Here is a 27639-nt window from a genome sequence, read left to right as displayed (position 1 = left end):
AAATAAATATTTACTAAATGTAAAGATATTTTTATTTGATACGGAAACCATTCATTTAATTATTTTTTTATTGATTAAATATTTATTTACTGTAAGTAAAAATTTACTTTGTACCGTTCAAAAAAATATGTATTAGGATTTAATAATTTTTTTTTCAATGCACTCTCGCGTTTAATATATACTCCAACACGTAGAACTGTCATTTTAATCATTATACGTTTCGGCGTTTACGAGTGTGTGAACTTGAAACAAAATTAAATTTCATTTGTATTAATTAACATATATTTAGATAATTTATTTAGATTTAATGTTTCTCAAGCATTCATCACGTCTCGCCATCGTCAAGTATATTTATTTATTTTCAAATTTAGCATTTCCTTTCAATGTACATTAGATGTTAAGCATGAAGAGAGTACGCGAGAGTGTAAAAAAGAACGGGAAGAGAGTAGGAACATTATCGTATGCGAACCATTAGCCCGTAGATCCTCCAAGTGCGTCGGCTGGAACTGGGAGTGATGCTGCAGCTGGAAACCGTAGGCCGGAAGCCAGGGATTCGGTCCGTTCACCAGGTCCATGTCGACGGCGGACTCGACGCAGTCCAGGGTCAAGGCCGGATCTTCCTCCTCTTCATCCGTGGCGGAGATGACCGCGGAGACGACGGCAGCGTTCGTCGGCGCGAGTGTCGCCGTCGCGCTCGACTCGTTCCCGCTCATCGTCACACGACGATTCCTCGCCTCGTCGTCCACGATCGGCACCGACGATCGTTAACCGCTCCGACGAACTGTGAACCCCCTTCTTCCCGCCTCTCCTTCATATCCCTCCGCTACAAATGCAGCACCGGAAGCCGCGCCGCTTCTTTCCGACCGGGGGTATGGCGAACCGACCGACCGACACCGTCAGTTTCGGCACGATTTCGGCTTGATCCAGATACGGATGTTGAACCCTCTTCCCTTCAATCTTGCACGCACTGGGGACGACTGAAACGCAAATAGGAAGATTGGCTTAATCACGAGATTAAGGCTATTTTTAGATTTTTCGAAAAAAATTCTGGGGAACGTGGCTCACGTTATTTTATGATTCTTTGAGAAAGAATCTCGTACTATCTACATGGAAAGTTTACTTAGAACCCGACGAGTGAATTTTTACATATCTAATACAGCTTATAATGTGACAAACAAAAGATATCTTCACGGTCGGTTTTACACCTTAGACACGCTATAGCTCAACGATTATCCATTACCGAGTCTATATCTTTGTGTTTATAACATCTTTGTGCTACAAAAATGCTTTCTCATATTCATTTCTGCCAATGTAGATTAACTATACCTCTCGATTTAACTTACTTTTTACCTTCTTCATTACATTTTAAGCTTCGTTATATTGTAATCATTGTAAGCTGAACATTTGAAAAATAATTACATTTCATCCAATTTTCTATATATAAATTAATCAGCGCAAGCGTCCTTTGGAGCAGATTCTTTCTTCGAAAACATTCTCGGAATTTTTGTATCGCGATATTCTTGAATCAGTACGGTCGTTCGAGACTTCGCGATATCTTCTCGTCCGAATGCCTTGGCCTCTGAACCTTCGAGAGATTTAAGACGTCAGGATCTTTATAAGATCCGCCTAAAGAACGCCAAGACCTCCGCGACGTCTAAAAATGTTAAGACTTCTACATCCTTGACTTCCCTGAACCCCCGAGGGGTCCCCTCAAACTTTCTCCGATAGACTGGGATATGGACGAGAAGGAATTCGCAATGGAATCCGTTCGCGATTCATCCAACCGGGCGGGATCGCGAGTACTCTGAGCGTACTCGAGAGATGAAAGGGAGATACGTATCACGATAGAAGCACGCCTTAACGAGCGTGTGTACCCTGGGCGGGCGTTAAATATTGCCGCGAGTTGCAGATTTACACGACACGTCGGCGAAGGGGAATCTCCTTCGTGCAGGTGGGAGTTACGTTTGTGTGTAATTGGATAAAGATCGGCTGAGGTCATCGCTCTTACCTTCCCTCACCTCCCCTTCCGTTGCCCCTTTCCACGCGATTCCACGGGCGGCAGAAATTTTATTACCGCCGTATTTCTTTCGGCGAGGCAGACCGACCGGCTTAAGGCCGATGCATACGGTGCACTCTCGATCGTCTTCCTCGATAAATCATCATAAACGAACACCGAGAAGAGGAGCTTGAGAAGAAGACAAATATATGAGAAAGAATTGAGGCTGTTATAAATTACCGCTGAGAGTAGAAAGTAAAAGAAATTTAGGAAAACTGCGAATATATTTCCCTGCCTAAAGCCTCGTATCCACCATGCTGGAAATTATTCCGACGGATCTTGGACAGAAAAAAGAATTAATAAATAATATTGGGACAATTTGATTGAACGATGCTTTTCCGATTTGAGATTGTTGAAAAGATTTCTAACATCATATAAGCACAAATTAAGTTTAGCCCTCCGACAACATAAATTTTCACTTTTTCATTCAACAATAGGGATCTTCAAGAAATAAATTTTTTTATTATTTTGGATTACATAAAAATCTGAAAAAAATTTTGATATACTTTATTGAAACTTCAGCGACAAGTTTTTATCATTACGGAAGCTCGATTGTATTTTACTTATTTTTTACAGATTTAAATTTATCTATCAAAATTCACAATCAAAGTATCGATGGTCGCCTTTAAAGATTCTATTATAGTTAGCAGAGGAGGTTAATATTAATGTGATGTCGGATGATATTTTTAATTTTCTGGGATATACAGGATAAGTTTCACAGTGATGCATCCGCAAGTATAGGTACAAAATTTCTCAGTCTCATCGCAGGAAATTGCTACTTGGTACACGTGCACATAGCTGACGACGATCATCGGGAGCGAGGTAAACAGTGCAAAGAAAATTCCTGTCGATCCGTCTCTCCGCTTCCTCCATCCAAGCAAGAAGCGCAACGAGGCGCGAGAAAGAGTGCGATCGCCAAGTGCACTCCCAATCGAGATAATCACTATCGCCGTTCACACGGAACGCGCTCCAACAACGTCCTTGGAGAATGATTTCAAAAGCGTGGAAAGTATTCGCGATCGCAAAGGAGAACCGGAAATCATTCGCCGATAAAGGAGCTAAAGGACGCATGACTCATTTTGTATATTATTAGAAAACTACGTCATTCCATTTTTCAAGAATATTTCAAGCGCAGCCAAGAGCGTCGCCAAGTTTATCTTTCTTCGCTTTCTTTTTTTTCTCTCCATTTCCATCAATGTGGATTAACTTCCATCTCGGTTCAATTTACTCCTCACCTTTTTCTAATGCTCGTTCCAATCAACATAGTTGATAATTTAATTTTAATTTCAACTCATTCTTCATCTTTTTCTCATTTTTAGGACTAGAAAAAAATTAAAAGTAAATTGAACCGAGATTATAGTTAATCTATATTGATAGAAACGGATATAATTCTTAGGACTTAAAAAAAGATGAAGAATAAAGACTGAGACAATTGAAAAAAAAATTGACAGGAACAGGCTCTTAACAGATTTCAATCTACCCGGAAAGACTGTTACTTTTGACTACAACTTTGAAGATTCGAAACTTAAAAGAATTTGAATTTGATTTTCAAAATTAATTCCAAACTTTTGAAGTTTAATGTGTTTCGTAACTCGAAGCTTGGAAATTTTTAATTTTTAATTTCGAAGTTGACTTCGAAAATTCGAATTTATTCAAAGCTTCAAATTTTGAAGTTGTCAAAAATAATAGCCCTATCAGAAATATGTATTCTGATATAGGATAAAATGTTATTTTCTGTTCCTATTGACCATGTTTTTCAATTGTGTTTCATGCTTAAGTTAAACCGAGATTAAAGTTAATCTCCATTGGTATAAACAACACTGAAAAAAGTGTTCTGATTAAATCAATAAAAGAATAACATTTTAGTGGAAGTAAACAGAATTTCTGGTTATTCGAGAACCAGAAATTCTGTTCTCTTACTAAAACGCCATTCTTGTTCGATCCTTTTATCGACTTAATCAGAACATTTTTCTCAGGGAGACATTACTGTTTACTATCGATCAACAGAGTTGAACTTAATCTTCTCTCAAGCGTCGCGATTGTTCTAATCAGTCACTTGTTCCAATCGTGCGTGTTATCGGAGCTTAGGAGATGCAGCGGAGCGTGAATATCGATCGAATATCGTTCGCCATGGCGATAGATATTGGCGTTAGATCGCGTCGCGAAAAAAATCGCGGCCGCGAGACAAGCGACTCCAAACTGCATCGCGCTCTCTCCGTTGCACCTTACGCATCACCGTGTATTTACGGCACAGGTCTGGTTACACGGGGACACTTTCACTTTACGTAACTTTATTCACGGCGACTAAGGGCGACGAACTTTGAATCACCGCCTCACACCGAAATCCTTCTTGAATGTTGAAAAAAACTCCGATGTTAACGAGATCTCTCGTGCTTCTTTAAATCGAAATCCACAGAAATATACAAGGATTTTCTTAAAGCCTTTTAACGGATATATACATTTTACAAGAGGCTCGAGAAAGAGAACCTGAAAAATAAAAAATTCTGAGAATCGATAGCCCTGGCGTTTACAAGACTTTAACGTATTCAAAGTCATAAAAATTCGAAAAATTCGAGAATTACAGATTCGCAAACAATTCACAGGAGTCCCAAACGACCCCGAGGGAAACAAAATGCGAGATAGAGAGAAAAATAGATAACTGTCATCGCGGAGAGAAAACGAGAGGCATAGATAGGACGCGTAAACAGACACAATCGTACAGTACGAGAAGGAGAGAGAAAGACGGCGTGTACGCGCGAAGAGAAAGAGAGAGAGAGAGAGAGAAAGAGAGAATTGATATTAAGCGCTCTGAGATACAATCCTCTCAAGTGCACAACAATTTATAAAAAGATATAAAAAATAACTGTATATTAAATAAAATGAAATTTTAACTTAATGTAAGCAACATATACAGTGTAAGTTGAGTGTGAATATCCGTGTGTATAAGAGAAAAAGAGAAAGAGAAAGAGAGAGAGAGAGAGAGAGAGAGAGAGAAAGAAAAAAGAGATGGAAGACGCTGAGCGCGAGAGGAGGATAGAAAGAGGGCATGCACCGCACTCAGCACTCCGGAATTCTGACGGAGTCGGAGTGCGGCGGCGCAAAGAGTATCTACCTGTCAGCGTGCATTCCACGATCCCACGATCCGCATGTGTTGTCGGCTCGGCGTACACGTTTCCGTTTCGCCGAGCGTAACTCTCCGTTGTTCGCCGACACACCGCGCACTCGCACTCGTTTACCGCTCATACACTCATTTACGTTAGGGTGCAACACACTCGCGACACTCTACAGCACTCTCCGCTCGTCGTCACAGTCACACACTCGACCCTTTGTCGCGCGTCGTCGACCACGGCGAGCAACGTCAAAGCAACCTGAAGCAACCGGTGACGTGCCGTGGCTCGCGACGCGCGCGAATATGGCGCGCGCGCACACACACTGATCACCGTCAGATCCGCAACTTGGAAGTTGGATCGCACGCACAAAGCTCGGAGCAAAACGCGAAACGAGAACCGTGGCTACGTGAGGATACTCCGAGGCGAACCGATGAGAATCGCACACTCGAACGCGCGATTTCTTTTCTCTCGCGAAGCGACCTCGCCACTTTGCTTGTCCCGTATTTCGCTTCGTATATCTTCGCGTATATTGTCGCTTTTTGTTTTTGTTCCGCGACGCGAAATGACGGCGAACGTGCACGTACGCGCGCACAGTCACTCCAGACCGAACCGGAACGAGACACGACTACTCGGCTTTAAGCACCGCGGGGTAAATACTAATACAACGAAACGCGCCGCTCTCCAGCCATGCCGGCCAATCCCCACCCGAGCCGTGCTACCACGTGATAGGCAAGCGACCAATCGCGCGCCGCGGAGTCCCTCAATGGCGACGTACGTGAAGCCATCTGTCGATTCGATCGGACTCGAGTGAATTCAGCCGCTCGGCTTCGATCGATCGGTCGGTCGTTCGATCGCGTTTTGAAAATCAGTCCTTCCTTTTAATTTCTCCTCGCGATTGATCGCGATAAATAAACAAAGTACGAATAAATGGTTCTTTCAATGTTCAAATGTGATCTAGAAAATTCCAAAACATCAATTCCATTAAACGTCAATAAACAGTAAGATATAAGATCGATGTTATGATTTCACCCAACACTAACTATTATGTAGTACTTTTTAAAACTTAAAGTGAATCTTACTTCGAAGAGTAAAATGTCATTCTTAAAAATTGAAAATTGGGCCACTCTTTTTTTTCACGACTACTTCAATTTTCACTAAGACACACTTCTATCAATGTTATTTATTTTTAAACTTGGTTCAATTAACTCTTCATTTTTTTTACAATTCTAAGAAATAGAAAAAATGAAGAACAAGTTAAACCGAGATTAAAGTTAATCTACATTGAAATGAAAATAATTCACTTTTTAGAGTGAGATTTTACTCCAAAGAATTAAAAAAAAAAAAAAAGAGTACAACTTGTATTATATTATATTAAGTGTAAAATTGTAATATTGATATTATGCTAGTTGGCGTTTATACTTTACGTTTTACTGAGCGTTTTACTGGAATTTTTATTAACATTTGTATCACCTTCATACACGACCTGCAGACTTCATACGCGGCCCGAGGTCGATTTCGAACAAACGCGCACACCACGCTTACGCGACTGGAATTGTTAACGAGCCGCTTTCATGTTGCTTCTAATGAGATTCAATGGCGCATTGGTATCCCACTGCCAGTTGTCCGAATGAATCATCCACTCGTTACATCATTATTTACTTAACTCTTTAAATTGAACACGTTCCGGACTAATTAGTTCCTAAGATAACATTTATTTTTGAAATAATCAATTTCTTGATGTTATTTACATTTGTGTCACGTTTTGAGGAGGCGATATATAGTACATACATACATCGATCGTCGATCGATCGTTCGCCACGCGATGCCCCGTGGCGACAACTTAAAACGTAACGTAGAGAGAACTTGATTTCGCATGACCGTGAATTTTTTTTATATTCGGTGTCGGTGACCTGGCTCAGGAAAAAAAAACCAATCCCGTTATGCATTCGTGCCGAATTCACCCGAAATGCCATGATCGTTCGAGCCAAATTTTTAAACTATCAGGTATTAAATTCTCTTGATACTTTCATTCTTTACCTCGTCTCATTTTAAGACAAATCGTCTTAATAGAGTTTAATATTGAAGATTTGTTTAAGTCAACATCCGCGTAGAATTAATTTCTATTGTAAGGATATTATACAGTTGTTTTCTAACATACAGTTGTTTTCTAATATACAGTATTGAAAATTTATAGTTTATGCTACCATAAAATACGCAGACCATAAAATTTCAGTAGCTAAGATCTAAGTTATAAATTCACCAAGTATTAAAGAGTTTAAATTAAAAATGTGGAATAATTCCCTTCACTACAGAAGGCAGGTTTTCACAGGACGGAATAGTGAAATCTAAAACAGTGAAATATTTTTTTTTATATGTTAATCTTTATAAGAAAGCTACTGACATTGAAACAATGTCATATTTTGAGGCAAGAAATACAAAATAAAATAATTTAAATAATAAAATATAACAGATTTATTAAAAGAAAAGCTGCAAGATTTTTAAAATAACTTTAAAAATTAATTCATTTAATTGGAATAATTTTTTAAAATTCGTTTTTATTTTAAATCACCCCAGCCTTTGAAAATTATCTGTTCGTACAGCAGAAGAAAATGTTTCACAGCCTATACATTTTTTTGCCTAAAAATCGTTACTTGATGTAATTTAGATATGTCATAATATATGTTTAAAATAAAAAACTAATTCTACGCCGTAGTTGACATTACAAAAACGTCTTGAATTTTATGTAACGCAATAGACGACGTTTTATGAATAACTCAAACAAAACGAGAAACTCGTGGAAATTCATAGAAATTTATTACAACGCGCATTGCACGCGATTGCTCTCATTTGCTATAGAATACATTTAAATGTTTCTGTTCTGCTCACATCCACACTATCATACTTCTTATTTGATATCACTTTATAGAAGATTGGAAGTAAAGTTCTGCTGGTTGTAATGCTTCCGTTACTTAGAAAGGAGATAGGGAAATCATTAAGATTAAAAATTGGAAACTGTAGAATATGTTGTGAATGCTTTTTCTTCGTGTCAAATTTCTTAAGCAAGCAAAAGAATCAGTAAACTCGCGCCAAAGACCTTTGTGGGGAGTATCGCTTGACGTTTGCTATATTGGACATCTTGAGAAGCGACATTTTTCACCTCGGTCTCTGAAAAATTTTTATTTACAATTACATGAAACCAGCAATAAATTTAGCCAAAGCTTGTCGATTGAAAATTGAATTAAGTTAAACGATATATTTTATAATTTTGATTTAATTGTTTTATGCGATTTTTATTTCTGAAAATTATATTACAAAATCTCAAGATGTCTGTCCTAGAGAGAAAAGAAAAGAGAAGAAAATAGTTGCTCTTCTCGTCTTGACGCGTCCTCACCGTATTCGTAATATTGCGACGGTTCCGTCGATTCCTCCTCGCACTCCTCGGTAGTCGATTTGATCCTCATATCTTCTTGTCTTTCACATTCACCAGCCTCATCCCTGAGCGGCACGTAATCGGATCTCACAACGCGATTCCTGGCGGCGATCGCGACCTAAAAAACGTGACAAGAGTTTCGTTCTTCAACACTAACCATAATCGTAGACCTCCTTGGGTTCCTCGTTCACCGTTTCTTCCTCATCCTGCTCCGCGGCTTCTTCGTCGGCGTCTTCGTCATCGAGCTTATCCTCTTCATTCTGATTTTCTCCCTCTTCTTCTTCTTCTTCCTCGTTCTCATCTTCATCGTTTTTCACTGACGAACGATAAAGTCTGCTCTCGTCGAGGTTATTTCGAGGCTGGTGATGTTCTCGTGCGATGTTATAGTCATGGCTGCGATATACCTGCTTGGCCCTGCGCGGATGTTCGAGAAGACGGCGTTGCGGTGGCTGCATGAAACCCCCGTAAAAAAGGGGCTCCATATGTAATGCGCATCCGTGGATATCTTTCATAATTACGTCCGAAGCAGGCGATCTCGGAAAGTCCCAATAATCAAAACCGTCGCCGGCAGTACGAATGCTTGATAGAATTAGAAGTACGGATAAAAGAGCGGACATAAACATAGCCTGAGTCTTATCATCATCGACCATTGCACAGCAACGCGAACATATACGCGATTAGATCAATTGCACGCAATCGAATACAATCGCTCGAAGTAATTTTGTCATAGATCTATCTTCGACACGAATAAAAATATATATACTTGTATATATCGTACAAATAACTAGGAATATTTTATTTCTTCTATAATACTGTATCTTATAAAATATATTTTATATTTCTTGCAATTATATAGAAAAAGTATTTAAATTCGATGACAGAATCTTCCTAAATATAATGAAAGTAATAATTTTTAAATCTCACAACATAAATATGGAGGTATACTATATACACCACGGAATGTGCATTTGAGTCTAATAGATATATATTTATAGATATTTTTTTATCCATTGTTTTCAAACAATGGATCTAAGCAGGATGATTCTCTAGATATGTTTTAGTCACAAAGTCAGAGCGACACTGACTTAAATCTATATAATCCAGACTGGTGCAACCTACCACAGGACATCTGAAAGCAAACGTAAATGCTATAGTAGCATATCCCAATATTTGATATAGTGTGAAAAACATACCTAGTGTTCTTGTTCTTTTGTAACATTGCGACAAGGCTTGCTTTATCGTATATGTGACCGCAGACTGCATTTCTCACAGGATCGGTCATTCTCATCTTTGAGATTGGATCGATTACATTTATTTCACTGCCTGTTAACCGTAGATCAGCGTCTGCGTCATCCACTGCGTTAGATTCAGCTTTATTGGCTAAAATTGTATGATAATCTCAGAAAGAAATACCTAAAGATAAACCTCAAGTGATTAGCACTAAAATTTTATAAACAACAGTATCAACATCCTTATATTATTATTGTGCAGATATTATACATAGAGTGATTAATTTTAACAAGCAAATATTTCGAAAATATACAATTTTATTAAAAAAAAAACATTCCAAATAAAAGTTATATAAAAGTGATATAAAAAAATACATACAAATGTCCTCTTCTATACAATACTTTTATTTAAAATGTTTCTGACAAAATTATATATTTCTGAAATATTTGTCTATTAAGATTAAAATGAATTACCTTGTACATGATAAAAAAAAAGCTGCACAACATCAATGTAATAATATCAACATTGTTGTTAAATACAAAAATTCCAGTGCTAAGATCTTTTATTTCAAACTTTACCTTGCTGCAAGCCTTTAATTTGACGATCATACTCTAACAGTCTGTTGTCTTGTAACGGATTAACTTGAATTTCGGATATTGCCTTCTTATATTCCTGTTATAAACAATAGCAAGCAATTGTAAATTTTAAAAATCAAACTAATAATTTTTTTATTTGAAGCGATCATTACTGTTGTGATATTTTTCACATCTTCTTCTGAGTCGAGCTCGGACATACATTCTAGATGCTCTTTGATCTCATTCGCAGCCTTTATTCTCGCAGACTCTATACAATTGGCCATTAAGGTTTCTCGTAACTGCTTCAATATCTTTTGTTTTTCTTCTTCATTGTCTGAAAATATAAATAAGGTAAAATTTACATATATTTTATTTTTTTGCGCGCGCGCAAGAGAGATAGATATAGATAGATAGATAGAGAGAGAGAGAGAGAGAGAGAGAGCAAAATCATAATAAAGCATGTTGTACTCTTTCTACGCTTAAAATCGAACGCAAAAAAAATAAAGACAATTCGGAGGAGTATTTGGAAAATTCTGTTTCTAACCTCAACGAAATCTTGCTATAGTATTTCACGTCCCTCGCCGTTCTTACAAAATAATCATCAAGTTTCTATCTTGAATAATAACGCTAACGTAAGAGACGAGCAAGAAAAACGCAAAAATGCGAAAAGAAGCACTTAAAAGATTCCGAACATATTTCTAACCTCGCTGAACTCTCACCATAGTATTTCATGACATTCCCCGCCGTTCTCAAGAAACAATCATCAAGTTCCTCTATCATTTGCGTGTTCTGTGTCATTTTCGTGCAGTTTATTTATTCTGCTGATGATATCGATGCCGGTATTGTCGAATTTCTACCAATTTTTAACATTCAACCTGATCTTTAAACAGACTATCGAACTGACGCCATTTAATGAACATTTTTAAATGCATATTTTGAGATCAAAACGAACATTTTAATGTTTGAAAGAAAAAAAATAAAGGCTAAAAAGTACAAAAAATATTTAGACATAAAAAAAATTCATATTTTTTGTAGATTCCGCTTTTTGTCGCATCCTTATCAGTCGTATATAATAAGATTTTCGGATCTCTTTATCTTACAGCCAATCAACAAGCTTGAAATTTGTTGTACGATTGATAACGACAAAAAATGGACAAATGCATATTAGCCTGAATATTTTGATTTCACGCGATAAAAACGGGACTGTACGAGATAAAAAAATATGAATTTTTGGGCTCGTTCGAGTCCCGATATTTGTTATGGAAATTCACTCAGAGTTGCCGGTCTATAGAATATTTTATCTATGTCAGTAGAAAAGGCGCGCCAAAAAAACAGGAAAGGGAGATTGGATTACTCCATCCGTCAATACGAAGGTGGACTACTGAATGTCTGGAAAAGTGAAAGTGGTTGGCCTTTTGCCTCTCGTTGTTATATTTCAAATTGAAACTGTATCAAACCGAACATGTCTGTCGTGAGAAACGTTACGATTCTCTTTGTGCTCTCGGTAAGTAAAATCTGTTATTTAATTGTTCCAAAAAAAGATTAAAACAAAGGACGACGAACGGGATGAACAGTAGTCGTGCTAAATCAAATAAGAAATTGATCTAGATCTCTACAATATTTTACAAGACGATAATAACAAACAGATTTTGTTTGATATTTCTAATCTCTTTAAAATCTCTCACCATTATGATTTCTACAAAATATCTTTATCGCAATATTAATTTTTTATCAAGTTTAATCTTCAGGGAAAAGGTCGACGAAAATTAGCGCGGCGGGAAAATAACGGAGATTAACGAAACATTCCTTATATCTGCTCCATCGATATGAAATTGAATTTTTTCGAAAGATTGCGCCATGAGCTTATTTCTCTTCTATCTCTGAATAGGGTTAATATAATGCTACAACAAAAAATATTTGAAGCATTCTTTGGTTAGTCAATTAAATAAAATTCTTTCTTCTTATTGGCCAATCAAATGCTCCGAAGCATTTATTGTGAGACTTTTCCGCACTGTGTCCCTCTCTACTTTTTCCAAAGCTGGACTTTTACCAGCACTTTCGAGCGACTTAAATTGTAAGTACAAGTCAACACGCTCGCTAGCATTTCGTTGCATTCTGTTTCGCGTTCGTTTAGAGCGGCTTGTCATTTTATCTCGCCATCCAACGCGAAGAGCCAGCGAAATCGAGTACTTCTAATCTTCAACGATTTGAATTCGTAAGTGAACAACTGCAGTTACTTTCTATCGCTTTCCATTTTCACACGAGTGACATTGAAAAGTCTAAAAATTGTAAATATAATGTTCAGACATTTACATCATTATTTGCTTACTGAGGATTATCTCAATTTTTATATGGAAATAAGTTTAAATGGAAATAAGTAACCATAACATATGTTGTGTTCGATATCGCGGTTTTCTTGGATTAATCCAAGATGTCTTAATTAAGGTGTCTTTCCATCACTCGTCGCGTCGCTCATTTTTAACGATGAAAGTGTCACGTGATTGAATGTTAGAATTTTCATTGGTGACAATTCGCTCACGTGATATTTTTGTCACTTGAAAATAAACACTGAGCGATGCATAAAAAAAGTACCGTTAATTGAAATCGAAGTAATTATTTATCAATTCAATCTATGATTTGCTGGATTTATAATCATTTTAAAATGGCGATTTGCCCTCGCCAGAGTCAAGTTTCCCGCCATAATGAATTACGTAAGTTTTTATCGCAATGATAATACACTTTCGACAATTATGACGACAATCCAGATCATTCCACATTTCAGTCTAATTCCTGCTTTTTCTAAGAAATACAGTCTTATACTCCGAATTATTATACTGTTATTTATCTACTTGTTGTTATCATTCATATTTCGAGCTCCAATTAAGAATAATTATTGTGTGCAATTAAGATAATTATAGAACGCAATTTATCGTATTCATTAAAATTTCTCTTACGTACCTATTTAGATGTTAACGAGAGTCTGTTTTCTGGCGACAAGTAAGACTGTTTCAATCAATACAGTAAGAAACATCGCCGGAATGTCGAAGTTTGACTTACCAAATCGTTTGAAGGGCAATGAAAAGTCCGTTTGGTAAGTATAACATTATTTTACAGATATAATAATTTTATAAATTTTTACATAGACTGATAAAAACTCATTATTACATATTATGTTTTGTTTGGTTAGGGTCGAATATATCCAGCTCGCTCTGCAGTACAAGCCATTGAACTTGGGCCAAGGCTTTCCTGATTATTACGCACCAGAGAATGTGACAAATGCCCTGGCTGCTGTCGCTAAAAGTGACAATCCACTTATGCAACAGTATACAAGAGGATTTGTAAGTAATAAATATTCTATTCATTAATTTTGGAATTGTTTTGTATCTTATTATATATAATTTCTTTTTATTTTTTATTAATTTTATAGTAACTTGATTTTTTATTTGATGGAACATTAACATGGAGATAGTACTGCGATTGTAATTGTTATCAGTAACTAGCATCGATAACATTATCTATGTATGATAAAATAAATTTTACGTCATTAATGTAAATGTAAATATTGCAGGGTCATCCAAGACTAGTGAATGCTATTGCAAAGTTTTACTCCAAGCTTATCAATCGTGATTTGGATCCAAACAAGGAAGTACTGGTCACTGCTGGTGCTTACGAAGCATTATATTCTAGTCTACAAGGTCATACTAACCTTGGAGATGAATGGATCATCATTGAACCTTTCTTCGATTGTTACGTACCTATGGTACAATCTGCCGGAGGAATTCCCAGATACATAGCATTAAAACCAGTAAGAAGTTTAGATAATAAACGCTAGGAAGATATTTTTTGTATTAAATATATACGTACTTGTAGAAATCTACGTCAGGCACAGTTACCTCTGGTGATTGGGTATTCGATAGGAAAGAAATGGAAAGTCTTTTTAATGAGAAAACTAAAGGTATCATCATCAACACTCCACACAATCCTATAGGAAAAGTATTTACGCTGGATGAATTGCAATTTATTGCTAATCTCACAAAAAAATGGAATGTACTTGTTATTTCTGATGAGGTTTATGAGCATATCGTTTACGAACCGTACAAGCATATAAGAATAGGTAAGAGTTGCCTTACCAAAATAGTCATACATGATATAGTAATCTTAGAATGGCATCTAAAAAATTATTTGTTTAATTAGCAACGTTGCCCGGTATGTACGAACGCACAATCACGATTGGATCAGCAGGAAAAACATTTAGCGTTACAGGTTGGAAAATAGGTTGGGCCTATGGACCAGCGAATTTGTTGTATAATCTGCAAGTGGTACATCAGAACTCCGTGTATACTTGTACTACACCAACTCAGGTAATTAATTAAATACGATTTTTTTTTAATTCTATAATTTTTACTTTGATAAATTAGTGAATTACTTTTGATTTAATTGTAGGAAGCAGTAGCTATCGGATTTGAATTGGAAATGGAACGCTTAGAGCAACCAGACTGTTACTTTCGCAGTCTAGCAATGGAATTATTACCAAAGCGCGATTATATGGCGAAATTCCTCCGAGAAGTTGGTATGGTACCGACGATACCCGAGGGTGGATACTTTATGCTCGCTAATTGGTCTGCATTGGAAAACAAAGTGAAACTGCATGAGGAAACGGACGAGAATAAAGACTACAGGTTCACTAAGTGGATGACGAAGAACGTCGGTCTTCAAGGTATTCCTCCTACGGCATTTTACGGTCCTGAACATAAAACTCTAGCAGAGGACTATGTACGATATTGTTTTATAAAGGTAAGTGCGTGTGCTCTGTCGCGAAGGTAAATACAAGAACTTTGATTAAGACAACAAATGACTTTGGCGTCTGTTAAACATCGATTATTACATTTTAACAGAAAGACGAAAATTTGAAAGCAGCCGCAAAAATCTTGAAGAAATGGGTATCCTAATAATTGACTAAGTACATATATGTACTTGTGTATAATATGTACATTCGATGACTATTAAGTGCTTCGTGCACTGATTAATTTTTTGAGTATCTTTCATACTATTCGAGCACATTGCGTGCACGGAAAGTGTAATTGATATAATTACGAAAAATTTTTATAAACTGACTATGATTTTTATACATATTTAGCGTCTTAAATTAATCAATGTTTCTCAATATTTTATGTTTGTGATATTCAATTTACAAGCATATATAAATCTAGATATTGTAAATCTTTATACATTTTGATGCGATATAAGATTCAATTAAGTGATCTTGAAGTATCTATCAATTAATAACGATCGACCCAAATAATTTTGTAACATTGTTATAAAGTTAAATTACAGGTCGAAATCTCTTCGAAGCCATTTCTTAGCATCTTTTGAATCAACTCCGAACGTTTTACCGCATCTACAAAGTAAAGACGTTGTTGAAAAAAAAAATATATTGTTTTCTTGTACTTAGATCCTTGGATTCTTGGATCCCTGAGTTATTCTCTTTCATTGGACTCTCATTATTAGATTCCAACTCTTTATCCTTATAGATTCTAAGTTTTTGAATCCTTAGATCTCCGGGTTGACATATCCTCTCCTTTAATCCTCATACATTTCACTCAAATTTATGTCATATAACCTAATTAGTTGTGTTGAATTAATTAATTAATTAAATTTACCTGAACATTGCTCCAGGAATATGTCCAAAATAATTCGGTATCATTCCGACATTTTTATGATAGATTTCAGTGGATTGGACAAGTAACGGAGGTTCCGGATAAATCGTCGTTATTTTATATTGTACACTTTGTCCTTTTTGACACTTTGCGAAACTGTATAATGCATCGTCATATGACGGAATAATCGATGTTTCGAAATAGCCGTGAGGAATATGATATCCTTTGCGAAGTATATTTGATATGATAGATATATTTTTCTTTCAAAAATGTCACATTAAAAAATTATAAATATTTCTATTTTATAAAAATATAGAAAAGTATCAAACTTTTTGAATTTTTTTTACATTAAAGTATTTATGAGATTCATGAATTGTTTTAAATAAATATAATATAATTTAAACTTATTAAACATGAAATTATTACTGACAATGAGACAAACATATACGATCTTATTGTTACTCACTTACTTTTCGCGTTTTCGCGGATAAAGGAACACCATGTGGGTTTTTGTTTATCTGAAAATTTCATTTTATTCGATTGCTAATATTCGTGTAAAAACTAAATTTTGAAGGAAACAATAAATTATTTATTTAATGACAGAAGGCAAATTCTTCATTGATTTATAGAAACAATTGAAATGCTTCATTAATATTAGTGTCCCTATAATTATTATAGGAACATTAATTAATATTGGATATACAATTATTTTAATTGCCGTTTTGTAATAAATTTGATTTAACAAATTATAAAAAAATTTATCTTAATGATGATAATAATTTTATATTTTATTTGCTTCGTAAATTTTATTCGACAATGTAATTCTGTTTTTTTTTTTTCGATATTTAATTTAATTTTATAATTATTTATACATACAAGTAGCATATTTTAATAATTTTATATATAAAACGAAGACGTATCATATTTTGATTTTTTACATTTCTTGTCGGATGATAAATTATTCGTTGCTACATATTCAGGTCGCACAGTAAGTAAAGGTAATTTAAATGAGGTTTTAACTAGCTGTAATAATAATTAAATTGTTAGAAATTAAAGAGATATCGTTCTATCATTAACTTTAAAATTTGGACAATTCTTTAACTCTTCTTACCAAACGTTCTTCCAAATTCCGGGGCTCGGCTCGCCCACATTGCACATTGATCGTTCTCCTCAGCCGATCTAAAGCCGCCTTATTTTGCAATTGTTGTCGTTCGAAGTCTGCGAGACCTTCGGTCGCGCGCACCGCGTATCTTTGTCCGAGTCTAATGTGCGATCCCGGTACAAAACCTACAGAATGCCCAGTAATCGGTTAAATTTCAAGGAAAACTCGTTCCGCAGCGATTTATGATTTTGAACGTATATCGGAAATTTGTACAGATAAGCATTACAAGGAACCGATAAGTACCCTCATATTTTGGCAACATGGGATGAACGTAGAGAGAATCGGTCCTCTTGAAACGGGCATTGACCACATCAATGTCGCTCTTTGATGGTCGCTATACATATGTTTGAAAAATACGGATAAAAAATAACTTTTAAAATACGCGCCATAAAGTGAATTGAGATCTTAAAATTTTTTTAATTTATATGTTTATTGTACTTCTTTATATTTATTTTCTGAATATTAAATGTTCTTAATTTGTCTTAATCTGGCTCATAATTCTATTTATTTATATTGATTTATTCTGATTGAGCTATATTATTATTTTATATTTTTATCTTATATACATTTTCTCCTATATTATTTTATCTTTTATTTATTATGTTATCGACAAGTAAAGCACTGCATATCATTCACCTCGCAATCGGTAGCTGTACGATCAGCTAGGATGAGTGTTTTCGCACGATTAATTGTAGGATCGAGCAGCAGTTTATGCGTGGTTTTTGCGTACGTTTCACCGTAATTGAATCGGAACTGCGGACAATAACCGGAATATCTGAAAAGAATAACCGAATTTTCTTGAAATTCCCAAAGTACTCTACATTCGGCACCGTTTCAAGTTTTCAATATAATAAATTGTTGGGCTATTAAACAAATCACTTTTTAATTTTTAATTTAAAAATAGGACTGATTGGTTTGTAGGACTTAATTTTCTACCCTGGGATAAAATGAGGATCTGCCGTTATTAAAAGATCCATTTCAGCAGTAATGTTGTGAAATTAAAATTTCTTCAAAAAATCTGTCGAAAAAGAAAGCAAATTACAATTTTTCTATTTCGTAAAAAGAAACATTTTCTCGTCTTAACCTGTATAATTTTAAATGCATGCTGCCAAACAATTGAAGTTCTAGTGACTTCACTCGTTACGAGCTTTTTTGCAGCGGTTTTCGTTGAATAAAAGAATTAATGCGGGTTGAGAGATAATCGACCGGCAAAAGGGGGAGATAGGGATAACGAGGAGAGAGGAAAGAGAAAGAGAGAGTATTTGTGATAGAGTAGGGAGGACACGCCGTGCGTATACTTAAACAGGGGAAGGTGCGTGATTATAGTTTCGCTTTCCAGTTTTCACGGGACCACCGTGACGGTAAGATGTTGTATTAGCGAGTGCCTCTGACTTAAATCTTTAATTGCTTCGCATCCGATATTTGTGTGTGTAATTGAAAAAAAATGTATATATATATATATTAAAATAAGAGAAAGGGCTTGTTTATGATGAAATACATAGTGCGGGAATAAACACGATTCATTTTTGAATGACAAATGTCAACAACGGAAGTGATTTATGATTCAAAGATAACTGATACAATACGAAGAAAAAAGAACTATTTTAATTATGAAAAAACTCAAGAGAAACTAATGATATCATGCGGAATAATTTCATGAATTTGTGAAGTGTTGTGCTGCGATTGCATTTTTGTTTATGTTTAAAATAATGATGAAAACGAGAAACTCGCTGATTACGTGATTGAACAAGTTAATAAATTATTTAGAAAAGGAGAGAAATAAAAGGAGGTCAGAACTATGTGGTTCCGTCCAGAGATGAGCTCCATCTTTTACGTCGAATCCTGTGAGACTATAAAAGTGACTAAAGACGAGGTAAACGACTTATTTATGCTTAAGCTAATGACATTTTAATGAGACTGATAGCAACTAATTATATTTTTTAATCGACAGTATACACAGAAAAATATTATTTTGTTACTAAAAAATGATTACTGAAGTTCCTTTTAAATAACGGTTATCTTTTCAAGAAAGAATATCTTCTCGACAATAATTCTAAAATATATACTTATTATAAATTTTAGAAAAACTTATTATTAAGTATTCAAAACAAGATTGCTTTTTTTTTTTAAATATAAAATTTATTGAAAAAGCGACTTTATATAATAAGCAGCTCGAACTTAATTTAATAATATTGATTAAAGTATTAAACTTACTAGGATTTTCAGAATATATTTTGGATAAATTTGATGCTTGTGATAAAGCGGATATACGAACTCTTGAAATACTTGAAACAATTAATGATTAATGTAGTACGTATTTTTCTATGTGTATTATATAGTATTAGTATAACGATATATTAATAACTTTGTGCGTGTTTTGTTAATGAGCGGAAATAATAGGAAGAGAAAACAAGAGAGATAATCAGATAGAAGGAAAAATGAGTGACAAATTAAGATTTGTCGGAAAAGTGGAAATAAATTCCACGTACACCGAGGAAGCGATAATAATAGTGCGTAACAGGAAAAGTGAAACTTATGGAGGTAACACTTAACGCCTGGCCACGTTTATGAGTTCTCCGGATATTTCGACAGCGAGTGAGAGTGGAAAAAGTCGTAAAATTACCCGCATTACAATTATTCAATTCTATACCTCGCTGAAATTTTAATCTATTTGTTTACGTAATGCAAAATACAGAATTGCTTGCTAATGAAAGAATTAAATAACATTCCATGAAGATAGTTAAATAATATGCCTAGCAGCAATTTATTGGCTAGATACTTTTGGCTGAACGTTGGGAATATATTTGGCCAATATTATGCCAATATAAATTTTGGACTAGAGTCTGTGATTATTCTACAATATCCATATTTCGATTAATATAATTTTTACAAGAAAATTTCATGAAATTAAATATTCCCGATGCTGACTCATTGAGCATTAATTACATCGTTTACTTCTGAAGGGATTTTGACCTGGCCAGATGCATACCAGGTGAACGAAACGCATTACATGTGTGCGACAAAAAAGTACTAATTTTCTCCGTTTTGCTTGGCGTTTGTTTCGCGTCCCCACAACCGGAAGTAACGTTATCACGCATTACTCGCTGCCAACCCGCGGTGTGGGTGTAGAACATATAGTGTCAGATATACACGATGTGTGATAAAAACGTGTATTGTACCTTATATTGTACGCATATTATAAACGGAGATTAAATTTTAACGTCTTTAACCCAAAAGTCATTACGTGCGTCAGTTTAAATCGAAATCTAATTTACAAAAATGTTAGGTTTTCTACGAAATCGATATTAGTTCCTAGGATTAATATTTTATGTTAATTAAAGTCGAAAAATGTAAAATGTTAATTGACTACCTGAACGTCTCTTCTCATCATGTCGACGATACTACGTCGACGCTGGCAATAAATTAGTAGTCGGATATCAATGCGCAGATCGTTAATCTCAGTGAATCACAAAGTTAATTCATTCATCCTTCACAGACTCTCTTAATTAGAGCTCACCGTGAGCAAATCTATAAATATCAGGGCTGAATTAATTTATAGACTCTCGATGTATAAACTCTTTGTTTTGCTGGTTGCATCGGTTTTTTTTCACATTTAAAATATTTAAACGTTTAAATGTTCTCAGAGAATTGGAAGATGATATTTAAGAGAAAAATTAGGCTCTTTCTATTAAATTAGATTAATAAGAATATATTTGAATCGTTGTTTTATCATTGAAAAACGCGGAACGGAAACTACGAACGGAAGCGGCTATAACGCTGCAATGCGCACAAAAACTTTGTCGACACGCGAGCGTTTCTCTGAATATCAATCATTTTCGCAGGGCTTTATAGGTAACAACTTGATTTCTCTGGACTTCTCTGTGTTCTTCGAATAAAAAAAGAAAAGAAAAAGACATTAAATTGGCGTTCACCTACTTTCCGTATACTCTGAATTTAACATAATTGCTTTCGGGAAACTAAGTACCAGAAACATTCGTAGCTAAATCAAATTGTTAATTTAAAACTTAACTAAATCTTAACTTAATAGACGAAAATCCGTGATGCATTTTTTTTTTTTTTTTTTGTAAAAATTACAAGAAACTCTCGTATATTTTTTTTTAATAATGACGCAAATATGATTTCTCAGAAGATTACGAAGAAAATTGAGCAAGGACATTCCTGAAAGGGGTGGTTCTATCTAACGGTATCCAAAAAGATTTCAACATGACGCAGCACGGTGCATGGCACGCGCGTGAAACATATGAGTCACTCGCGTCCTGCAGCGGGTATCATAAAAAAAGAAAGGAGAAAGGTACACGCGGCTCCCCGAATTTCGTCACTTCAATTCCGTTCCTTGAATACCAATAGCTCCCGACATTCGCGTCCGATCGCGTCCGAGTATCGGATGCTTCGCTTTGGATATCGAAAGTCGCGCACGTTGCATCATGTCAGTACAAACAATGAAGCGACCGCGAATGTGATGCGAGTCACGCCGATCACGCGGATGCATCGGACGCGTGCGTAACGAACAAAAGAGTTGGGAGACGTGGATAGTCAAGTACAAGGCGCTATGTGCCACCGGAGGATGACGAAGAAACGTCGACGTCGTCGTCGTCGTCGTCGTCGAGGAACACGCGCGTACATAATTTACTCGCGACAACGATCATCCGCATAATTTACGGATCGTCGAGTCGACCCTTTCGCTTCTCTACGAACGACGAAGAAGCAGTAGACTTTCAGTCTGTCCTGTATATTTAGTGAATTGGAAACATCGATTTATCCGGTGACATAATCCGTCGTCGTAATGGCAAATAATCCAAGCAATTAATTGGATTAACAAAAGAATCACGGCGATCGTTCAAAACATTCACTATATTTCCAATAAGCATTTACTCAAAATAAAAAAATGAGTTGGATCAAAATAATGGTTTTTTTTTTCCTATCAAATAAATGTATACATTTGTATACACCAAATGTAAATGTAAATATTTTTGTAATCGGATATTTTTTAAATGTGACGCAAGAAAAATGGATTTTATACGACATAATACTTGCAACAGATATGTCTAAATATTATAGATATAAATATATTAAATTTAATTTCGTTTTATATACAGCCATTGGAGGATTTCTAAAGTACTTTTTATTTCAACTTCTCGATCAGAACCTGAAGCCTTTAACGCGAAATTTAACGCGAATTTCGTATTCGCAAGTTTCTTTTTTTTTTTTTAACATTTATACATTATAATCTCGTTAAAAGAAACTGCCGCGGAATAAAAACAGCGAGTGTGTCCCACGATTGATGCCACGGAAATCAATCTGCTTCCAAGGTGGAATTCTTTCTGGTGACTTTCTCACAACTCGCCAGTTCCAATGTGACCGCATTCCACGGGGGGAATCCGCCTATATCAGGCGCAATAACTTCGACGTTGTTCACTCGCGAAACGCGAAAATCACGAGAGATTTCGCGAGCGACGCGGCGAAATCGTGATGATCCGATCTTCTCAGGCCGCCAGGATCTTAAATTCCTCGAGGTGACGCGTGGTCTCTCCGGGAACAATGATGATTAAGGGCCGGGGAGATTAGACTAGAGGAATTCACGTCGGGATGTGGTTAACGGTTATCAGAGGCCCTTGCACTCCTCAGCTCCTCGAGAGCGCGTCATAAAGAATGAGCGATATTAACGTTTATATATACATGCAGGACGCGAGGCCGCTTCCTTCTGCATCGTGACTCACGCGCGCGTCTGCTGATCTCCTCTGGCAGACTTTATGGTGCTGAAGAAGCACCGTAATCCATAAACCCGCGCCAGTAGAATCGGCGAACACGACGGCTCACGTCGTTAAAGCCGCGAGGGCTCGTAAGGCGCTGAAAACGGTCCTGTGCCTCGGGGAACGCAGATGAAATATAGGCTTGAATTTTTTCCACCTTAGATCCTTCTAAACTACATAACAAAGTGTGTCTCCGTCTCCCTCTCTCTCTCTCTCTCTCTCTCTCTCTCTTGAAATCAACAGAAGGATAATAAGAGGCGCGAAATTGAAAAAAGAGCTTTTTAAATTAATTCTCGAATATTTTCTTTTGCCATTTTTTTTTTTTTTTTTAAATTTTCTACCAAGACCGCCCCGAATATTAGAGACTTAATAATAGAATCTATCGTTGGGTAAATCTAATTGTAATGCAGGACATACTGATTTCAAAGATCAGGGAAATCCTAGATTCAAGAATTTGAGTATTAAGCTACAGTCCCCCCCGCGATTCACAACTCTCATGAGCGTCATTTGTATTTGTTTAACATTTAACAACAAGGATGAAATAATTTTTAAGCATGAATCGGACCTTGATAGTAGAGCTATAAATATGTTCATATTTTCATTTTTATTCCTATCCCGCTTGGTTACATTGTTGCTATCGAATTTACCGACGATTTCTTCAAAGATCGTTTCAAAGAGGCCAAGAGAAAAAGGTGGATTAGGTTGCCGAGTTGCTGTCAAAGTAATTCCAGAGGCAAGGAAAGGTCGGATAGGGTTGCTTTGGTAGAGAGGAAGAGAAAGGACACGAGGAAGAAGGGGGACAAAGGCCGGAGAAGGGATACTCGCGACAGCCACAAGCTCAGTGTAGTTCTACTCTTCGTCAGGTGTGTCTCGTGGATCACCATAGAGATATAATAAATCTGTCGAATAGATGTGTTCGGAAATTTTCACGCGGTCGCGTTTATTATCGTAGGAAATAAGAAGAAGAAAAAAAAAAGAAATCCTTGAATTTAAGCCTGGAATAAACGCGGGTCGGCGTTTTCTGCCGGGAATGTATGTAATTGATATCGACACGTGATTATATACAATCGTGATCGTATGATCGTGTCGACGATCCTTTCGAGCGTGACGGGTTTCCATCGGCGACATTCGCATGACGGACGGCATGTCGATCTGAAGGTGAGTCGGAGTCGAAGAATCTTCAATCCTCCTCAACCACATGTCTTCCGTTTACCTAGACTTGAAAACGCTGTATCGAAAAAGAACGAATTAACTAATGATGTTATCGATGATTAAATGTGTTGAATGTCTGTCGCGAATACGTTTTGGCGAAGTAGGTGAGAGCTGTCCTGGAATCAGTTGACAGATTTGGCACACAAAAATGAGTTATTCAAGTTACACCCGAATTAAGTGAAGAAATTATTTCTTCCATTTTTTTATTTAGAGCTTAGATTCTTCATTTATAGATGATTTTTGTCTCCTTTCCAAAATTAATTATTATAACAGTTACTTCAAAAAATATTAATATAACGAACATTTGAGGTTCTAAATTGTAAGTAAAAAAAAAAAAAAAAAAAAAAAAAAAAAAACAGTATTACATCTTCCTCTATCAATCATAAGAAGGTTCACTTGCATTTTACATTTCAAACGGGACGTTTAGATGTAGTTGAGAATCAACTTCTTCTCGAAAACGATGTTTAATATTGAAGAAACGTTTTTCTTCTGGAAGAGAGCAAATCCCGTCACAGAAGTGACTAATCTCGAAGTTCAAGGAGTCAATGATGCGCATTCGGAAACCGGTCAACGACAGGTAGTCGAGACGTGCTCGAGACGCTTCTAAGAGACGGCTTCTGAGAACTCTTTAATTTAACTCGTCGTTTTTTTTTTCTTCCGCCTGTGTCGACCGATAAAGACGTGCCGAACGAATACATTAATAGCTAATGATTATGGCTAGTGTCCGACCGATTAATTTTGCTCGTCTGAGCATCTGAAGTAAGTCCGGATGTTTCGCTTCTGTTTTAATAGTAGTATCATCGGCCGGATAATTGCGCTCGTTTAGCGTTAATTCCGCTCATGATTAATTCCACTGGCGTAAGGAGCGGTCTCGTAATTCGTGCGTCGCGCTTTTATTGCGACCGAAAGCAAGCCGCCTCGCGGAATAATTGCGAGAGGGCTTTTGCAGCGTTTAATCGCGTTATCTTTCCTTCAATGAGCATATAAACGCGCTCTATTATAATATTATATAAAGCGCCCGCGTTTCTCAAGACGCATAACCGACGCGAGCCTTCTGTCCGTGTAGCCAAAGGCGACCTTAACGTTTGATTAAAAATAGCCGACGGACCGAGAGGGGAGGGGGGGGAGGAGGGGAGGGGGCGGGCTTCGATATAAAGGCGACGTTAAATAAGGGGAGCGCGGCATTTAAAACCTACGGGATAACTATCACGGATCGAGAACCGCGTTCGCGATCTAATGAACAGGTAATAGCTTTCGCGTAACTAATGAAGCTACGTTAAGTCGATCGTGTTCTTTTTATTTTCTTTCTCCCTACACAGTCTCTTTTTACCTATCTATCTATCTACCTTATGTCGCGCGTCTCGTTTCTTAATTGATTCCCCAACATTCATTCGCGTTGTAATTGCACGATTCGTTACGGCTGTTACGCAATCCTGTTTCGTCCCAGCGTTAAAGTCCAGTACGGTGTATGTATGTATGTATGTATGTGCGAATCGATGAATCGAAACTACATCGCGATCATGTAATCACTTGGCATCCGTAAAAAAAAAGGTATACTAAAAAAAAAGAAGTGCTTAATTTTAAGATACTGAAACGTATCATTTTTTGGTCTCCATTTTTCAAAACATTAAAAAAAAATGTTTTAGTTTGAAATATCTTTAAGTTCTTTATAAAAAATGATAGGAATAAAACATTTTATATCTTAAAAAATAAACACTCCCTTTCCAAGCGCTGTCAATTTGTTTGCCCAGATGTATCATGCATTTCCAAGGATTGCAGAGAAATTAAATGTTAAACGCGATATTTGCGTTCATGAAAAGCGGAAGAGGAAGAACCTGCTCTGATATTTCTGACATTGGAAAAGGAGAAAATTAAGCTTAATTTATAACGCGCAGTATAATTATGTATTATAATTAGTTAGTATAATTATGCAATTCGATTTTTTTTCTCGATGTAATTTTATGCTAACGTGTCTATAATATTATTTTTATCGGTAATATTACGTTAACATGGATTTTTCATAATATAATACTTCATAATATGATGATTTTTCATAATATAATTTTTATAAAATTTCCGAATTCTCGAGCTAAAAAAACTGTCAGCTCGACGGCTTTTAGTTCTTTACGCCCAATGGAAGTATTATACGTCCCCGATTCGTGTATGAATGGGCGTAAATCGATTCTCACGTCGACTTGGTCAACATGTAATAGAAAACAGAGTGAAGACACGCTCGCGGCCTAAACCGTTAGTCATTGTTATGCGACATGACGTAGAGTATGGGATGCGCGCTCGTTTTAGCCTCGTTAGGAACAATTAAAAGCGGCTCAAGACTTAATTGGCGCGACTGCCAGAGGCGCGTCCGTTTAATCGACGTTTATTAAAAAAATACTCGCGCGTGCGGCTTAACGAAGCGAGAGCGTTTCATTCTCGTGGGAGACATACCGTGAAAATGCGCACCGAAGAGGCCCCGAAGAGAAATAACATATTCTGAGCTGCGTGCAGCGAAAATGAGAAATAAAGGACGCATGAATTTGCATATCGCCACGATAAAATTACAGATATCGCGACCGGACTCTACGGAAACAAATGACACAAGTACGTTCAGTACAGGCTCTGAACGCCACTTTTATAAGGAGTTCAGAGTGCAAGTGAAATAAGTCCATTAGGTTCGCCTCGAATGCGGCGTCTCTGTATCCAAAGCCAGGCTTATAAATTACGGGCTCGCCGGAGCTGTGAATCTTTCGTTTATATCGCGCGTGCTTTTCTAACGGCCTCGCCTTTTTCTTCTTTTCTTTTTTTTTTCTCTTTCTCTTTTTTTTTTTTTTTTTAACGTATTCTTGAAAATGACAGGACTTTTGTACGTCCTTCCGCGCGGTGTCCCACAATAAAGATTCTTTAAGCTCGAACTTTCCCGTCGGGACGTCGTTTCCGCCGTTCTCAGCGTTTTCGAAAAAAAAAAAAAAGTCCCACGACGCTTATCCCACGAGGCGTTAACGGGCCTTTACCGTTTCTTTACGCCGCGCCGAGTTTTTCGGTAATGAGGACATGTTATGCAAATCGACGAGATATTGTAACTGTCTCGTAAACGGTACGCAAACACACGTCGTCCTTCACTCTCGGCTTACATTGCTTCGCGGAGAAACGAGTTCTATCACGTACACGCCGCCATATAATTCCTCTGTTAATTTACTATTTCCTTTGTGGCTCGCGGAATATGTTAAGAAGCTAATATGCGCTACTTTATTATCTTATATTTGTCGAATGAATATTCTAGTAAAATCAGAACATCTCTCTCTCTCTCTCTCCCTCTCTCTCTCTCTCTCTCTCTCTCTCTCTCTCTCTCCTCTCTTTCTCGGGAAAATTTGCAACACCTATCGGGAGCGATAAAGAAGCAACTAAATTGGAAAGTCCTATCTTATCTCGAGATCGAGAC

At 36.5% G+C, this 27639-nt stretch overlaps 5 protein-coding genes across 11 annotated transcripts in view; 2 read left to right on the top strand and 3 right to left on the bottom strand.

The window, feature by feature from the left end:
- Positions 1 to 7957: 7957 nt before the first annotated feature.
- On the bottom strand, positions 7958 to 9318 carry LOC108746816 (glutamic acid-rich protein-like). 2 transcript variants are annotated; one of them, XM_018483791.1, is made up of 3 exons: positions 8788 to 9317; positions 8558 to 8714; positions 7958 to 8331 (listed from the first exon to the last, which is right to left on the bottom strand). In XM_018483791.1, exons 1-3 carry the CDS (start codon positions 9244 to 9246, stop codon positions 8222 to 8224), a joined length of 726 nt encoding a protein of 241 aa, XP_018339293.1. In that variant the 5' UTR covers positions 9247 to 9317; the 3' UTR covers positions 7958 to 8221. The 2 variants fall into 2 exon arrangements, with proteins under 2 accessions (XP_018339293.1, XP_018339294.1); XM_018483792.1 differs by lacking the exon at positions 8558 to 8714 and having other exon boundaries at positions 8754 to 9318.
- A 292-nt stretch (positions 9319 to 9610) lies between these two features.
- Positions 9611 to 11356, bottom strand: LOC108746818 (E3 SUMO-protein ligase NSE2-like). 2 transcript variants are annotated; one of them, XM_018483794.1, is made up of 5 exons: positions 11121 to 11356; positions 10575 to 10735; positions 10405 to 10498; positions 9790 to 9976; positions 9611 to 9725 (listed from the first exon to the last, which is right to left on the bottom strand). In XM_018483794.1, exons 1-5 carry the CDS (start codon positions 11197 to 11199, stop codon positions 9626 to 9628), a joined length of 621 nt encoding a protein of 206 aa, XP_018339296.1. In that variant the 5' UTR covers positions 11200 to 11356; the 3' UTR covers positions 9611 to 9625. The 2 variants fall into 2 exon arrangements, with proteins under 2 accessions (XP_018339296.1, XP_018339297.1); XM_018483795.1 differs by having other exon boundaries at positions 11105 to 11183.
- Positions 11357 to 11859: 503 nt separating this feature from the next.
- On the top strand, positions 11860 to 15486 carry LOC108747033 (kynurenine--oxoglutarate transaminase 3). Of its 4 annotated transcripts, none has more exons than XM_018484255.1 (8): positions 11860 to 11905; positions 13368 to 13492; positions 13589 to 13739; positions 13970 to 14206; positions 14272 to 14515; positions 14596 to 14762; positions 14845 to 15195; positions 15297 to 15486. In XM_018484255.1, the coding sequence occupies exons 1-8, from the start codon at positions 11864 to 11866 to the stop codon at positions 15348 to 15350; spliced, it is 1371 nt and encodes a 456-aa protein (XP_018339757.1). In that variant the 5' UTR covers positions 11860 to 11863; the 3' UTR covers positions 15351 to 15486. The 4 variants fall into 4 exon arrangements, with proteins under 4 accessions (XP_018339757.1, XP_018339761.1, XP_018339758.1 ...); XM_018484259.1 differs by lacking the exon at positions 11860 to 11905 and adding an exon at positions 12596 to 12616; XM_018484256.1 differs by lacking the exon at positions 11860 to 11905 and adding an exon at positions 12992 to 13112.
- Positions 15487 to 15562: 76 nt separating this feature from the next.
- On the bottom strand, positions 15563 to 18277 carry LOC108746720 (UPF0605 protein CG18335-like). The gene is made up of 9 exons (XM_018483653.1): positions 18157 to 18277; positions 17857 to 17995; positions 17464 to 17554; positions 17170 to 17345; positions 16997 to 17081; positions 16660 to 16721; positions 16529 to 16576; positions 16062 to 16318; positions 15563 to 15799 (listed from the first exon to the last, which is right to left on the bottom strand). The coding sequence occupies exons 1-9, from the start codon at positions 18195 to 18197 to the stop codon at positions 15730 to 15732; spliced, it is 969 nt and encodes a 322-aa protein (XP_018339155.1). The 5' UTR covers positions 18198 to 18277; the 3' UTR covers positions 15563 to 15729.
- Positions 18278 to 18910: 633 nt separating this feature from the next.
- Positions 18911 to 27639, top strand: part of LOC108747031 — a 49109-nt gene continuing 40380 nt past the window's right edge. Inside the window, exon 1 of one of the 2 annotated variants that reach the window (XM_018484252.1) lies at positions 18911 to 19093. In XM_018484252.1, coding sequence (XP_018339754.1) covers positions 19019 to 19093 — 75 coding nt within the window. In that variant the 5' untranslated portion in view covers positions 18911 to 19018. Of the gene's footprint in view, positions 19094 to 23857; positions 24150 to 27639 lie in introns of those variants that run through there. The other variant, XM_018484251.1, reaches the window with a different exon arrangement.

Source organism: Trachymyrmex septentrionalis, unplaced genomic scaffold (assembly GCF_001594115.1).
Source record: "Trachymyrmex septentrionalis isolate Tsep2-gDNA-1 unplaced genomic scaffold, Tsep1.0 scaffold19, whole genome shotgun sequence".
NCBI classification, from domain to species: domain Eukaryota; kingdom Metazoa; phylum Arthropoda; class Insecta; order Hymenoptera; family Formicidae; genus Trachymyrmex; species Trachymyrmex septentrionalis.
Note: the sequence above shows the minus strand (reverse complement) of the source record. Positions and strands in the feature narration are given on the sequence as shown.

What these genes read in the sequence shown, in the direction of transcription:
- LOC108746816 (XM_018483791.1), bottom strand. Translation starts at nt 9,246, where the DNA reads ATGGTCGATGATGATAAGACTCAGGCTATGTTTATGTCCGCTCTTTTA. An exon ending in AGCAGGATGAGGAAGAAACG is followed by an intron (nt 8,715 to 8,787) that starts GTGAACGAGGAA and finishes CACGTTTTTTAG; the next exon opens with GTCGCGATCGCCGCCAGGAA. An exon ending in GTCGCAATATTACGAATACG is followed by an intron (nt 8,332 to 8,557) that starts GTGAGGACGCGT and finishes AAAATTTTTCAG; the next exon opens with AGACCGAGGTGAAAAATGTC.
- LOC108746818 (XM_018483794.1), bottom strand. Translation starts at nt 11,199, where the DNA reads ATGACACAGAACACGCAAATGATAGAGGAACTTGATGATTGTTTCTTG. An exon ending in AATTAAAGGCTTGCAGCAAG is followed by an intron (nt 9,977 to 10,404) that starts GTAAAGTTTGAA and finishes ATACAATTTTAG; the next exon opens with CCAATAAAGCTGAATCTAAC. An exon ending in CAAAAGAACAAGAACACTAG is followed by an intron (nt 9,726 to 9,789) that starts GTATGTTTTTCA and finishes GTTTGCTTTCAG; the next exon opens with ATGTCCTGTGGTAGGTTGCA.
- LOC108747033 (XM_018484255.1), top strand. Translation starts at nt 11,864, where the DNA reads ATGTCTGTCGTGAGAAACGTTACGATTCTCTTTGTGCTCTCG. An exon ending in AACAGTATACAAGAGGATTT is followed by an intron (nt 13,740 to 13,969) that starts GTAAGTAATAAA and finishes TAAATATTGCAG; the next exon opens with GGTCATCCAAGACTAGTGAA. An exon ending in GATACATAGCATTAAAACCA is followed by an intron (nt 14,207 to 14,271) that starts GTAAGAAGTTTA and finishes ACGTACTTGTAG; the next exon opens with AAATCTACGTCAGGCACAGT.
- LOC108746720 (XM_018483653.1), bottom strand. Translation starts at nt 18,197, where the DNA reads ATGGATCTTTTAATAACGGCAGATCCTCATTTTATCCCAGG. An exon ending in GATCCTCATTTTATCCCAGG is followed by an intron (nt 17,996 to 18,156) that starts GTAGAAAATTAA and finishes TATTCTTTTCAG; the next exon opens with ATATTCCGGTTATTGTCCGC. An exon ending in GGAATTTGGAAGAACGTTTG is followed by an intron (nt 17,082 to 17,169) that starts GTAAGAAGAGTT and finishes TTATTATTACAG; the next exon opens with CTAGTTAAAACCTCATTTAA.